General features: G+C 40.5%; 1 protein-coding gene across 1 annotated transcript; it reads left to right on the top strand.

Moving 5' to 3' along the window:
• Window positions 1-357: 357 nt before the first annotated feature.
• Window positions 358-13,161, top strand: MFN2 (mitofusin 2). The gene is made up of 18 exons (XM_082493589.1): window positions 358-484; window positions 710-888; window positions 1,585-1,720; window positions 2,077-2,239; window positions 2,787-2,911; window positions 3,234-3,342; window positions 3,436-3,543; window positions 3,969-4,122; window positions 4,374-4,441; window positions 4,615-4,736; window positions 5,059-5,185; window positions 5,866-5,970; window positions 6,496-6,598; window positions 7,280-7,500; window positions 7,649-7,798; window positions 8,732-8,928; window positions 9,283-9,417; window positions 10,065-13,161. Exons 2-18 carry the CDS (start codon window positions 714-716, stop codon window positions 10,132-10,134), a joined length of 2,268 nt encoding a protein of 755 aa, XP_082349715.1. The 5' UTR covers window positions 358-484; window positions 710-713; the 3' UTR covers window positions 10,135-13,161.
• Window positions 13,162-13,536: the final 375 nt, after the last annotated feature.

Below are 13,536 nucleotides of genomic sequence, written 5' to 3'. Positions count from 1 at the left end.
AGAGGCGGGGCGGTGCCTGGCGACAGGGGAGGTGGGTGCCGCTGGAGGCACGGCCGGACTCTCGGGGGGTCGCCTCCCTGGCGGCAGGAGCAGGGTCCCGGTCCCGCCGCCCCTCTGAGGCGCGCGCCGCCCTGTGGGAGCGGGAGAGGGGCGCTTCCCGCTCTTTGCCCGGCCCGCCGCCCCCCCAGGGCTGAGGAGGATGCGACGGCGGCCGCCCGGAGCATCAGCCCAGTGCTTACCCCGGGCACAGGGCTGGCGGGGGAGCAGAGCCTGGCCCACCGGGGAGCTCGGCAGCCTGTGTCCCTCATCCCCTTGGTCCCTTTGCCGCAGGGACGGGGACAGGCTGGACTCGGCGTCGCTGAAAGAGCTGCGGGACGGAGTCTGGCCAGGGCGGGGGAGGAGACAGGAAAACTGAAGTCGTTCGCGATCAAGAGGGATTCGAGCTGACCATGCCTGACTTGTGAAAACGTAACTCATCCTGAAAGTAAGCGGAGAAGCGATCGTTGGGGGCCTGTTTATTGGAAAGGACAAGAAAAGATGAAATGTTTTGTTTCTGATATTGGAGTAATTTCTAATTATAGAAAGCTGAACAATTTCTTTGTGAAAGAAGGAAGGTTGTTTTTTTTTATCTAGTTCTTGGTAGGATGCTTAGTTGGCTAGCTCTTGGCACTTGGTGAGCCACCTTTATTTACTGGATTTTTCCCTGTAGCGCAATGTCCCTGTTGTTTACTCGTTCCAAGTCAATAGTTGCAGTGAAGAAGGATAAGAGACACATGGCTGAGGTAAATGCTTCTCCGCTTAAGCATTTTGTCACTGCAAAGAAGAAAATCAATGGTATCTTTGAACAGTTGGCTGCATACATCAATGAGAGCTCCTCATTCCTGGAAGGTAAGCTGAATTCTTGAACGACAAGTGTGTAACAGTGCTTTGTCCCCATGCAGTTCCCCAAACACACACCAACACCCCCTCATTCAGTTAAATGGCATTGCTAGACCCGTACCAGACATGCATGCCTGTTTATATATCAATATTTATAAGAAGAACAGAAAAATATTTTGTTGAATTTGGGTGGAGTTCAGGGTTCATATTTTAAAGCTGACAAGTTAACACATGTTAGGAAACTAAGCTAGTTAGCAAGCTATGCTTGGGTTTTATGCTGTTTGGGATTTTTTTTTAATAAACTACGCAAGGTCCTTTAGGTTTTTTGCATATAATTCTTTCAGCATTCTTGCCTGTTATTGCTAGTGACATGTAGTATATGCCAATAATTGGCTTTGACAGTTTAAGATGCAAACAGAAGATTTTTGTTCTTTTAAGGGTGTTGGAATGTTTGAAATGTTAGCTGTGTTCTGTTTAAGGCAGTCCTAAGGATGAGAATGGTTACTGATACACAAAAGAGACCAGCTGATAAATGCTGATGCAAAATTGCCTCAGGGTGTAATTGAATGTGTCAAGATTATCCACACTGTCTTTGGGACACTGATAAACATTTAGTTATGTGTGTTACATCATGAAGAGGTGTTTCACCCAGTACTGAAACAGATGGCTTCTGGAATTCAGGGACATGATGTATTTTAATTTTAGAAACACACAAGAACATAGAGCTTGATCCTGTCACCACAGAAGAGCAGGTACTGGAAGTCAAAGGCTACCTGTCAAAAGTCAGCGGCATTAGTGAAGTGTTGGCAAGACGGCATATGAAAGTTGCCTTTTTTGGAAGGTGAGTCACGTGCTTCCATTGCCTACACTCCCCACTCAGTAAAACAACTGGTATCTTTAGGATTGTAGCCAGTTAAAATTATTTATAGAAACACTAGTGCTGCAGCTTTTGCTTGTAATGTGCATGTCCCTGGTACTAGTCCCTGTAAATTGGAAACAAATACTGTAGCACATAATTTTTTGATTTGGAAGAATTCTTGAGAAAATAGAAAATTCTTTTTGTAAGTTGCCTATGGCACCTAAATTGTTAATATTTCTGATACTGCTTCGGTTTAGAGAACTTGCTTTTTCTAATGTCAAAATGAGTATACCCGAATCTCAGAAGTCTACCTGTACCATTCTTTAATCTGACTTCAGGACAAGCAATGGGAAAAGCACTGTGATAAATGCCATGCTGTGGGACAAAGTCCTTCCTTCAGGAATTGGACACACCACTAATTGTTTCCTGCGCGTAGAAGGGACAGATGGACACGAAGCTTTCCTGCTTACTGAAGGCTCAGAGGAAAAGAAGAGCGTTAAGGTACAATTTTCTTAAGCATAAGATAAAGGAGAAGCTCTTCAGAAGTGCCAGAAAAGAGAAGGAAAAAGAAAATGAAAGCACTATGAATAAATTTCACAGTTAAGAATTTTAATCATTAAAGGAGTAGAGATTAAGAATAGTATTTTGTTAGATGTAGGAAGGGAGGAATGGAGCAAGTTACAGGATGGAACTTGTTCATTTTATGAAAAAGATAGTATATTGAATTTGTTAGTGATAGCAGGGAACTGAGATGATGACTCAGGAAGTTCTGAGCTCTGTATGACTGACGTCTCTGTATGAAGGCACAGATTTCCTGGTAATTCCTCAGTAGCCTTTCTTGACAGGAAAATTTGTCATAAACTCTCACTAGTTGGTTGCCTTTTGACTAGAAGACTCAAGCAAGTTTTGTGGAAAACCTCCCAGAGAGAAAGTAATTTGGAGTTGGGTTTTATCTTAAATTGTCTGTGAACAGCCCTGAAGGGGAGATAATTGTGTATACGGGTCTTGGCATACGGGAAATGCTACAAATTATCCATCTTTTTAATAGACGGTAAACCAGCTGGCTCATGCCCTTCATCAAGATGAACTTCTGAATGCTGGCAGCCTGGTCAGCGTAATGTGGCCCAATTCCAAATGTCCTCTATTAAAGGATGACCTAGTGCTGATGGACAGGTGAGAAATACCTTTCTTTCCTTTCCTGCTTATCACAGATTAATTGGAGAAATGTCTTCAAATGCAAATTTAACAAACGTCAAGGAAATTGGCCCTGTTCTAATCTATGACAGTGACTAAAGTCCTTTGCTGTAGTTAGCAGTCAGAGTTTCTCTTGATTGGTTCTTCCTTTTAGTCTGTACTCTGTGTCACCTCAGGGCAGTGTAGCTCAGACATGGGAAACTGGTGCCCTGAAATACTGAAACATGTTTCTTATTAACTTTTTTATTTTATTTTTGCTGTTTCCACAGCATAGTAATGTCTCTTCTCTTTTTATTGCTAGCCCTGGCATTGATGTAACCACAGAGCTGGACAGTTGGATTGACAAATTCTGTCTAGATGCTGATGTATTTGTCCTGGTGGCAAATTCTGAATCGACATTGATGCAAACTGTATGTTCACATCCACTTGTTCAGTGAGTTTGGCTAAAAGTTTAAAAAATTTTGATATATTAATCTTAAAAGGTTTTGTTCTGTTTTGCTTAGGAGAAACAGTTCTTTCACAAGGTGAATGAACGTCTGTCTCGACCCAATATATTTATATTAAATAACCGCTGGGATGCATCTGCCTCTGAACCAGAATACATGGAAGAGGTTTGTAGCGTGTTTAAATTCCATTTCTTTGCATGGATATTGTAGAGTCCATTTTGACTCTGGTCCTTGCCAGTAGAATCATGACGTGTTGGATGTGATTGTTTTACAGTTTAGATTTTTATTGCCGTAGTGTGGAGACTACAGGGAGTATTGACTAGTGATCAGGACATGATTCTGAACATTTCTGAGCTGGAAATTAAGAGTTTCACAGGGACTTCTTGATGTTAGATCACTTAGATAACCTCTGGAAGATTCTATGAAACAGCAAAGTTGGTTGTTTTTGTTTGTTTTTTTTTTTTTTTCTTATTCTTTTGCATTGGTAGCATAGACCAGCAGAGGGCATCTGGGTACCTGGTCTAACCTTTACGAGATGAAGTGTGAAGTGGATTTAACTGCATGTGGGGTTTATCCTGTTTATCCCTCAGGTGCGTCGACAGCACATGGAGCGATGTACCAGTTTCCTGGTAGATGAGCTAGGTGTGGTGGATCGAGCCCAGGCAGGGGATCGAATTTTCTTTGTGTCGGCGAAAGAAGTGCTGAATGCCAGGATTCAGAGGGCTCAAGGGATGCCAGAAGGAGGTGAGGAAAGCTAATAGAAACTTTCCATTTTCTTATAGGGAAGACAATAGAGAATATCTTGTTCCAGAAAATGGATAAAATTGAGGTGGGTCAGATTATTAATAGAGCAGTCAAAAAAAAAAAAAAATAAAAAGGTGATTTAGCATCACTTTTGCATTGGCTTCAAGGTAAAGGAGTAGCATTTCTTGATGTCCAACATCTGATTGATTTCTCAAAACTTAAGTGGTTGTTTTGTACTTTCCTTCTCTCAGGTGGAGCATTGGCAGATGGATTTCAAGTGAGAATGTTTGAGTTTCAGAACTTCGAGAGAAGGTTTGAGGTGAGCATTATGTGTTACTAACCTTCTGTTTAGATTTTACTCCTGAAAGGCTGGGCACTAGAGTTGGTAAAGATGGAGTGGAACCACATTTTGGAAATGGGTTATATGGGAAGGAGAAATTGTGTTAGTGTGCTTCTGCCTGCTGCTAATTTTGGACTGCCTTTTATGTACAGGAATGTATCTCACAGTCAGCAGTAAAAACAAAATTTGAGCAGCATACGGTGAGAGCAAAGCAGATCGCAGAAGATGTTCGTCTCATCATGGATTCTGTGCATATTGCTGCCCAGGAACAGCGGTGAGGAGAGATGGTGCTTGGTGCTCGTGTAACTGAATCTTGTATTCCATGAGAAATTTCAGGGAATATAAGCATTTAAAATGCAAAGCAGAATACAGCATGCTTGGGAGTGGGAAGGACACGTAATGTTGGTCTTGTTTCTAGTGAGTTGTGAAAGCATTGCTAGAAGAACCTCCTTTCTTGTCCTGTGCCACGTGTACGTAATATATTGTAGACACTGACACATTTTGTTCTTGGGCAGGACAATCTGTCTTGTTTCTGGAATTCAAATGATATAGATCAAAAATCTGTCTTTTTGATGGGCCCTTTTTTTTTCCACCAGAGTTTACTGTATGGAAACGCGAGAGGAACGACAGGAACGTTTAGGTTTTATTGACAAACAGCTGGAGCTCCTTACTCAAGACTACAAGCGGAAAATAAAACAGATCACAGAAGAAGTGGAGAGGCAGGTAGGGAGGAGTGGCTGCAGAAAAACAGGCTGCCTGAAACAGCTCCCAGCACAGTGGGAAAAATGCAAAATGCTGACAAAGGTTTAAAGTACTAGAAATGTGGGAGTTAGAGATGGGAAAAGAAGAAATGCTTTCAGAAGTCGTCTTTTTTTTTTTTTCCTTTGAGGTGATAAAATGAAAAGTAGAATACTTGGGGGAAGCTTTCAGAGAGACTCACATAAGATGTTTTAAATAAACAATGAGACTTTGATTACTCTTTGAATTATTATTGCTACTATATTTCAGTCTTATATGTTTCCTAAAATATTAAAATGTTTCGGATAGGTTTCCTTATTATTTTAGTCTAGAATGTCAGTCTTACTATCAATAATTACATGCCATTTTTACTATTATGAATATACAGAAAAGGCCTATTCATTTTTCACAAGTCTTACATTGCGTCTATCTTTTTCTGTGCTGTTATACAGAGCATAGATCCTAGATACTTCTCAGCCATCTTTGTTTGCAAGTCACCAGTATTGCATTTTGCACTTGGCACACAGTGGCTGCATGGCACTGCCCAATCATAGTGCTTACTGTTCAGTAGTGCTTGCTAAGAAATGCATGTTTCCAGCGGGGGTTTTCTGTCTCTCCCGAGGACAGAATATATATAGAAACTCAGTCCTGTGCTGTTTCTCTAGGTGTCAAATGCAATGGCAGAAGAAATCAGACGGCTTTCAGTGTTGGTAGATGAATACCAAGCAGATTTCCATCCCTCTCAAGTAGTTCTTAAAGTTTACAAGAGCGTAAGTGATGTTTGCTTCTTACAGGTTGCCTAAGCAATTTAAAGAGGCCTTTTTTTGCTCTGAGTCAGTAATTATGCCAGCTCTTTGAGATGGTTAACATTCTTCCAACTAGGATGTGAGCTAAGCTTTTCCTATTGTGAAAGTTCTTTTGTTAGAATGTCCCTTGTGTTCACTCTTTACAGAAGCTATCCAAACATCTTAAAATTTTTTAATATTTTTTTATTTTAATAAGCTCAGTGATAAATTGATACACTTGATATGATAAATTGATACGATGTATCACAATGTATAGATCAAACAGAACTTTTCCTACACTACAGACCACATGTGAGATTCTTTGATTTCCATTTTCGTCTCCTTCACTGAAGAATGGGGGGAAAAATGAAATTAATATTAGAACAGTAGGCAGACAGAATGCATGCTCCTGTTCTGGGAGGTTTTTTTTAACCGGCAAGCTTTAGCACCTGCTGCCTGCCTCTTACCTGTGTTTATTTCAAGCTTAATAACTCTTTCTTTGTTTGTCAGGAGCTGCATAAACACATTGAGGAAGGCCTGGGCCGTAACATGTCAGATCGTTGCTCCAATGCAATCACAGCTTCCCTGCAGACAATGCAGCAAGAAATGATAGGTTAGTTCAGCAGTCAGTATTTCCCCTCCACATTCCTTGAACTGTAATACAAAATAACTAGGTAGATGTTTTGGGTTTCTCTGTAATCTGATGGCAGATGTGCAGTCAGTATCATCTTAGTTTCCATCTTAATTAGTAATGCTGTTGTGTAGAGGACTAATTACTCCTGCTTTTTCCACTCTGTGTCTGAAATTGTGCAGTGATTGGCTAATGAATACATACAATCAAGCTTAATTCTTCATGGCTGAGAGGAACTGTGACTTTGGAAACTTGGGAGATTCTCAGACTAAGATCCTAATGAAATGTGAATGACTTTTAACTAGGTGCCTCTCTGACTGTGAGCTTTAACAGGAGTGCAGTGCTTAAACACTTTCAGACCTGGACTTCAGATTGTTTTCCAAGCTATTGCTAAACTGTAAACTTCACCAGCTACCTGTAAGGATTTAGGAGGGTCCATGGGAAGATTTCCTTCTGAGTTGATCTGAAGAACTAAGAATTAGATAGTAATTCATGATGTATCTCTCACTTTGCAATGTGCTTGGCTTTAGGGAATTTAAGGTACTAGGAAAAATAACTGTGGAGGATGGAACAACCCATAACCACCGTGATTAGAGTACAAGTCCAGTTAATTCTTGTGAACTCAATAACCGCTTTTTGACTTTTTATTTTCTGTGTGTGCAGATGGTTTAAAACCACTTCTCCCAGTCTCTTTGCGGGGCCAGATAGACATGTTAATTCCCCGACAGTGTTTCATGCTCAGCTATGATCTGAACTGTGACAAGCTTTGTGCCGACTTCCAAGAGGACATAGAATTCCATTTCTCTCTTGGATGGACAATGCTGGTGAACAGGTTTTTGGGACCAAAGAATGGTCGTCGGGCCTTAATGGGCTATAACGACCAGGTAAGATATCTCATTTAGAGGTTGGAGTAGATGTGGTATTCATCATTTTAGTGGCTGCTGAAGTCTTTTTGGTGGGAAGGGCAGTGGCTTGCCTTCTCTTATTCTGTACTTTGTTTTTGCTTTGTTTTGTCACTACTTTTCTAATTAGGTTCAACGCCCTTTAACACCAGCAAATCCCAGTCTGCCTCCATTGCCTCAGGGCTCTATGACCCAGGAAGAGCTCATGGTGTCGATGGTGACTGGCCTGGCCTCATTAACTTCCCGAACTTCCATGGGGATCATCGTGGTTGGTGGCGTGGTGCGTTGGCAATCTAAGCAGCATTTATATAAATAAAGTTGGAGCACTGACTTGAAAAGTGCTTGCACTGCTAGGTCCTGTAGTTATTTGCTATTCACAGATAGTGAAATACTTTCGCCTTTCATCTTCCATTTGAGTATAAATATTGAGCTTATTTTTTGTAATAGTTGGGCTTGGAGCCAGGGTTGTTGTGAAGATAACCCCTCAAAGTATGTTACAAAAGCATTAAATTGTCTCTGATTCTTTTGTGAGACTAAAAGAAAATTTGGTATTTTTCTTTTCCCATTTGCAGAGGATCAGGACAGAAATATCTACCAAGAGCCTTTGATCATGTGTATCTTTCTTCCTGGAAGGGGAAGAGCACTTAATGTTAGATAGTATGCCTAATTTATTTCAGAGAAAATCAGTACTTCCTGCTTTTTTGTCTTTTGAAAACAATAAATGTTTTGAATCTCAAATCTCCCAAACTGCAGAGGCCTAAGAGATCTAACTCAAGGTGCATAGTAACTCTAGTTCCTGTTGTAGGACGAATCTGAGTTTCTGTAGGTCTATACTTACATGCTGTTCTAGTGTCACAGTGGCTAGGCGTGGTTGATTTCTCAAAAAGAAGATGGTTGCTTAAAAAGGCCTTTTACTGCAGAAATAGGGATTCTGTGAACCAGACAAAGTTCTTTTGCACTTGCAGATGTAATTTAAATGTGCTGGAAAGGTTAACCCATAGAGAACCCCAGTAGTCTAGGTTAGGTATTTTTATTTTGTAGACTGGACATCAGTAGTAAGCTGCCTGACCGATGAAACCAGTCAGGGTTACCTATCTGGCTCATTTTCATTTGCCCCGAATATAAGTGCAATGCTCTGTGCCACCATTGTTAGGAGTCAGCATCATTCCTAGATGATGATTGTGTAATTTGTTTTTCCTTGTGCGTTTTTTAGGTCTGGAAGGCTGTGGGTTGGAGACTGATTGCTCTTTCTTTTGGCCTTTATGGGCTTCTTTACGTATATGAACGCCTCACCTGGACCACAAAAGCGAAAGAGAGAGCTTTCAAACGGCAGTTTGTAGAGTATGCTGGTGAGAAATTGCAGCTCATCGTCAGTTATACAGGTTCTAATTGCAGCCACCAAGTCCAACAGTGAGTTGCCTATATTCAGCTAAAAACCTTATCTAAATTCTGCTGTTTGGGTTTTTCTTTAAATTATATTCCCTGTTAAAACAAGCTATGTCTGCATATTGAATTCCAGATTTAAAAATGTGTAATGATACGTGTGTTTTAAAAGAATCGCCAATGTAGTATTTGGGTAGTGTTAAGCCTTAATGTACTTGTGTCTCTCAAATCAAGTTGCTCTGATGCTCTAACATATTCTTGTACAGAACTGAAAAGACGAATGTCTGAGTCAGTAGCATCGTCACTATACATCAAAGGGGTGTGCTCCTTGAATTTGCTGCTTGAGCTTACTTTTCATCATATCCAACTATTGTTTCATAGAGAGCTTGCTGGAACGTTTGCTCATTTGTGTCAGCAAGTGGATGTCACACGGGAGAACCTTGAGCAGGAAATTTCTGCCATGAATAAAAAAATTGAAGTTCTGGATTCACTGCAGAGCAAAGCAAAACTGCTCAGGTGAGATTCTATTATCCCATATATGCAAACATTTGCATAGTTGTTTTTCATGTGATTGCCCCAAGCTGTTCAGATTAGGGTGTATCTTTGACTGGAGTCCTTCTGTCATAGTGTTTGATGTGCAGACATCAGCATCTTTCCTTACCAAGCCGCATTCCCTTTCACTATGTGCTTTCCCATGTACTGTCGACAGTCATTTAAATCTTCTGTCTCACAAAACACCTTTTCCTTCTTTTTTTTGGTTTGCTTGGAATTATAGTTCCTTTCCATTTATCAAAACATACAGTCCTCTACTCCTACAAACTCTTTCAGGCTATTATAAAATTATGCCTTTGTACACAGCTGTCTGATGCTTTTCTTCACCCTGCAAAGGCTGTCAGGAAGAGTTTTTCAAACATTCCTTATATTCTCAATAAAGTAATTGTGAAGTTGTGACAAAGATCTTGGTTTGAACCTCAGAGCCCAGGGACTGTTAGCAGCAAATGCTTCTGACCTGGGAAGAGGCAAGGAATGGTAGCAGTATTTTGGAATGGACCTCCGGCACTCCTCTCCATGCCTCGCTGTTCTCTTGTTTTAATCATGCTTATTTGAGATTGGCTTGAGAAGAGCTATTTTATTCACCTAATGGAGACTTTCTGTCCTTGCAGGAATAAAGCAGGTTGGCTTGACAGTGAACTCAACATGTTCACACATCAGTACCTGCAGCAAAGCAGATAGTGTGGGATGAAGAGAAAAACAACACTGTTTCCCTTCAGTGCTCTCTTAATTACTGCAGAGAACATGGTGGGTGATGGAATTCCCTAAAGGGAATGAGCAAAAACCTATTGCTACGTTTCCAGTTGCTGTGTGAACAATAGGATTCTGCTTCCCTGTTTTGTGCCCCACCTCTAAACACTAGCTGTTTATAACTCTTCTATTTCCTTCTTCTGAGACCAGACTACTTCAGAAGGAATGTGTGCTTCATACATTTACAGGGGGCTTCTTAAAGGAAAATCAAGTACGGTAACAAATTTAGAACAAAAAAATGTTTATCACTTTAAAAGCTATTCTGACACATCTTTATGGAGTCACTTATTTTACTATGTGAAGGCAGAACTTTTGACTTCCAAGCCCCAAGTTTATGTATGTGACAAGCAGCTGTTTGTCTAAACACAGATCCCATGCACACTGACATAATGATGGTTTCACAATGCATTTATAGCCCATTCAGGCCTATCTCCTAGGTTAATATTCCATTATTATAGAACATGACAGAGAATCACAGTGTCCCTTTGTAGAAAGGTTTATTACTGTCAGTATGTTTAAACCTATGAACAAAACCCAGTTCTCTTCCAGAGCAAGAGGGACTAAGATTTTGCTTTGGTAAGCTTATTGTCTTTGGAGTTAGTTTGTTCTTCTTAAGAGCTCTTTAATAATGCAGTCTGGCCCATTTCATGCTATGGACAAATAGTTTGCAAAGACATAACTAGCTCCTGTGAAGGAGGTAGTGCTGATAATTTGGCAGCTTGTTGAGTAAGGAAAATAGGAAAGAAAAGCCAGTTGACAGAATGTAATGAACTGACTTATAAGATAAGTTGATGAATGTGGGGTTGGTTTTTGTTTGGTTTGTTTTTTTTTTTTTTTTTTTTTTGAAATGCACAGCTGTGTTTCTGGAAGCGGGCCTTTGGAATTCCGTTACTGCTATTTGGCCACAAGCATGTGGATTACAAGCTGTAAGAGATTTGCTTCATGCAGAGTTCCCATGGGATGTTACAGTCCATGCAGTAATATGATTTAATGTTGTTTCTCTTCTGTTAAAAGTATGAGAATGAGCTCGCAAATGCAGCTCTTCTGGGGCAGGGGGGGAGACCTGTCCCTTGTGTTTCATGGCAGGGCAAGAATGGGTTAAGGCGACTTATTATTTTAAAGATATTCTTTATTTGCAAATAGATGAAATTAATTGTTGAGTTTTGCCCTGAAGCAATTTTGAATTTGGAATATAAGATTTTGGAATTGTAAGGACTTGAGTCTCTTCCTGTTGGAATTGGTAGAGGAGAAATTCCCACTGGTTTCCGTAGTACCAGGATTAGGTTCTTATGTCGCAAAGTTTCTTTTTCCACTTGGTGGGTCAATATTTTGGCATGTGTTGGGTGTAACGTTTCTGTTCCGCACAAAATGTCTGAGGAATCCAGAATCAGATCCCATAGCTCTGAGGTTAGTGACAACCTAAATCTGTTCAGCGTCAAACTTCGGAGAATTATGGGCTATCTTTGAGCAAGTCCCAGCTGAATTCAGAACTACTAGGAGTGTTTCTTTTTTCTTATTGACAATGAGATTTTTCACTTGAAAATGGTATCAGCTGGACTTAGGATTTCTCGTTCATGCTCAGGTGTGGATATATGTGTCTGTGACAAGTCCCCCATTCCATGTGTCATGAAAGCTCTAGAAAGAAGATGCCTGATACTTAAAGGGAGTAAAAATAGTGACATCTCAGTAAGTACTTTAGGTTGTTCTAAGATTTGCAGTAAGACTTGAAGTATCTTGATCATGTAGGAACTGGCAATGAGACTCATGTTATGTCCCTGAAATGCAGGAAGCAAACAAACCTTTTGGTTCCAGCAGACAGCTTTGAATCTAACCCAAACTGAAAAGCCATTTTCATCAGCAGGCTTCATTGGCCTGGGTCAGTTTCCTCAGGCAACCACCAGAACATAAATGTGGCTTGGATCGGGTCTGAGAATGAGTAAGAAAGAAATTTGAATTCTTGTCTCTGGAAACGTGTTCTCTAGGCTTGTGGTGAAATATACTGGGATAAGTGGAATCATCCACTGTTATTCTGCTGCAGGTATTGTTTGAATAATTTTGGCTCTCTAGTCTCCAGCTATCGTGTACACATTTAAAATAAGCTATGTGCTACGCTGCTGAGTTAAAACATTGAGCACGTCCTCAATAAACCAGGAAACTATCAGTTCCAGGGAGACGATGATGTACTGCTGCTCAGCAGCTCTAGGCTACCTGAAACGCTGACCTTGCTTTTGAAGACGTGCTGTTAGCATATCTTCAGCAGGCCTTTAGGGGAAATCTGATCTGAATGATGATCTGATCTTTAAGCCAGTGACTGATCTGTAAAGGGAAAAGAGATCGATGGGTTCTTAGAATCTGGTGTCTTGTCAATGCGTGTGTTTCTGGCGTTGCTCAGATTTTGGTGATGTAGGCATTCTCGCTCTGGTGTTGAAAACCTAACCTGTAGAATGGGGGAAAGAACCGCTTGAACTTTTTAAGAAGCAAAACTGCTAACATGGGAGAGAAGAATTTAAGTTTAGTTTAATTTAATTAAGTCTGTGTGTAACCCTTGTCTCTAGAAGCCCGAGTGATCAAGAATCAAACTTTTAACAGAAGGGCCTATGAGCTGGATTCCTCTTAAAATACAGCTGTACTTCTTTAATTCAGAGTGGTGGAGGAATGAACACTATCAGCAAGGAGGCTGTTCTCTTCTGCTTTTCATAAACAATGGTAAACCAATCCTTTGAACAGATAATTCCGAAAACAATCTTCCCCAATCTCTTATTAAAGAAGGTCAGCTAAATGCACTTTATCTTATTGCTGCTACTTATTTTTTTCATTGTGTTATGTTGATGGAGCTCTTCGAAATCCTCTTACGAGTGAGTTTTCTCTCTGCTGTATTTAAGGTGATAAATTTGCATGAATTATCCCTGTATCAATGCTGTAAACAATGGAAACCAAAATAAAAATGAATTGGAAAAATATTTCTCCTGATGTGTTCTGCATGTCGTGATACAAAGTCTTCAAGTGTAAGTATAATATATTGACATCATGATGATGTGCTGCCGTGTTGGGGTAGATTGCGTGTTTGACAATAGCGACCTTTTATCTGCATTCTTACTATGAAAATTAACGAGGCAACCAATGATACTGAATTATCTGATGGAAAGTTTGAGAGATTCCTCCTTAAGTTACACTAAAAATGTCGGTATTGAATCAGTGCTTTCTTGAGAATGCTGTAGGAAGTGATGGTCAGCAGCTGCTGCGTTAGTGGGCTGAAGCTGCAGTGGATCGGTGTTCCCGGTTGTTGGGTTACGTTGTGTGCGTTAGAGGAGACAAAGCCACATTTCCAGGGAT

This window comes from Vanellus vanellus (genome assembly GCF_965231255.1).
Source record: "Vanellus vanellus genome assembly, chromosome: 20".
In the NCBI taxonomy this organism is placed as follows: Eukaryota; Metazoa; Chordata; class Aves; order Charadriiformes; family Charadriidae; genus Vanellus; species Vanellus vanellus.
This window is presented reverse-complemented; position numbering and strand designations above follow the sequence as displayed.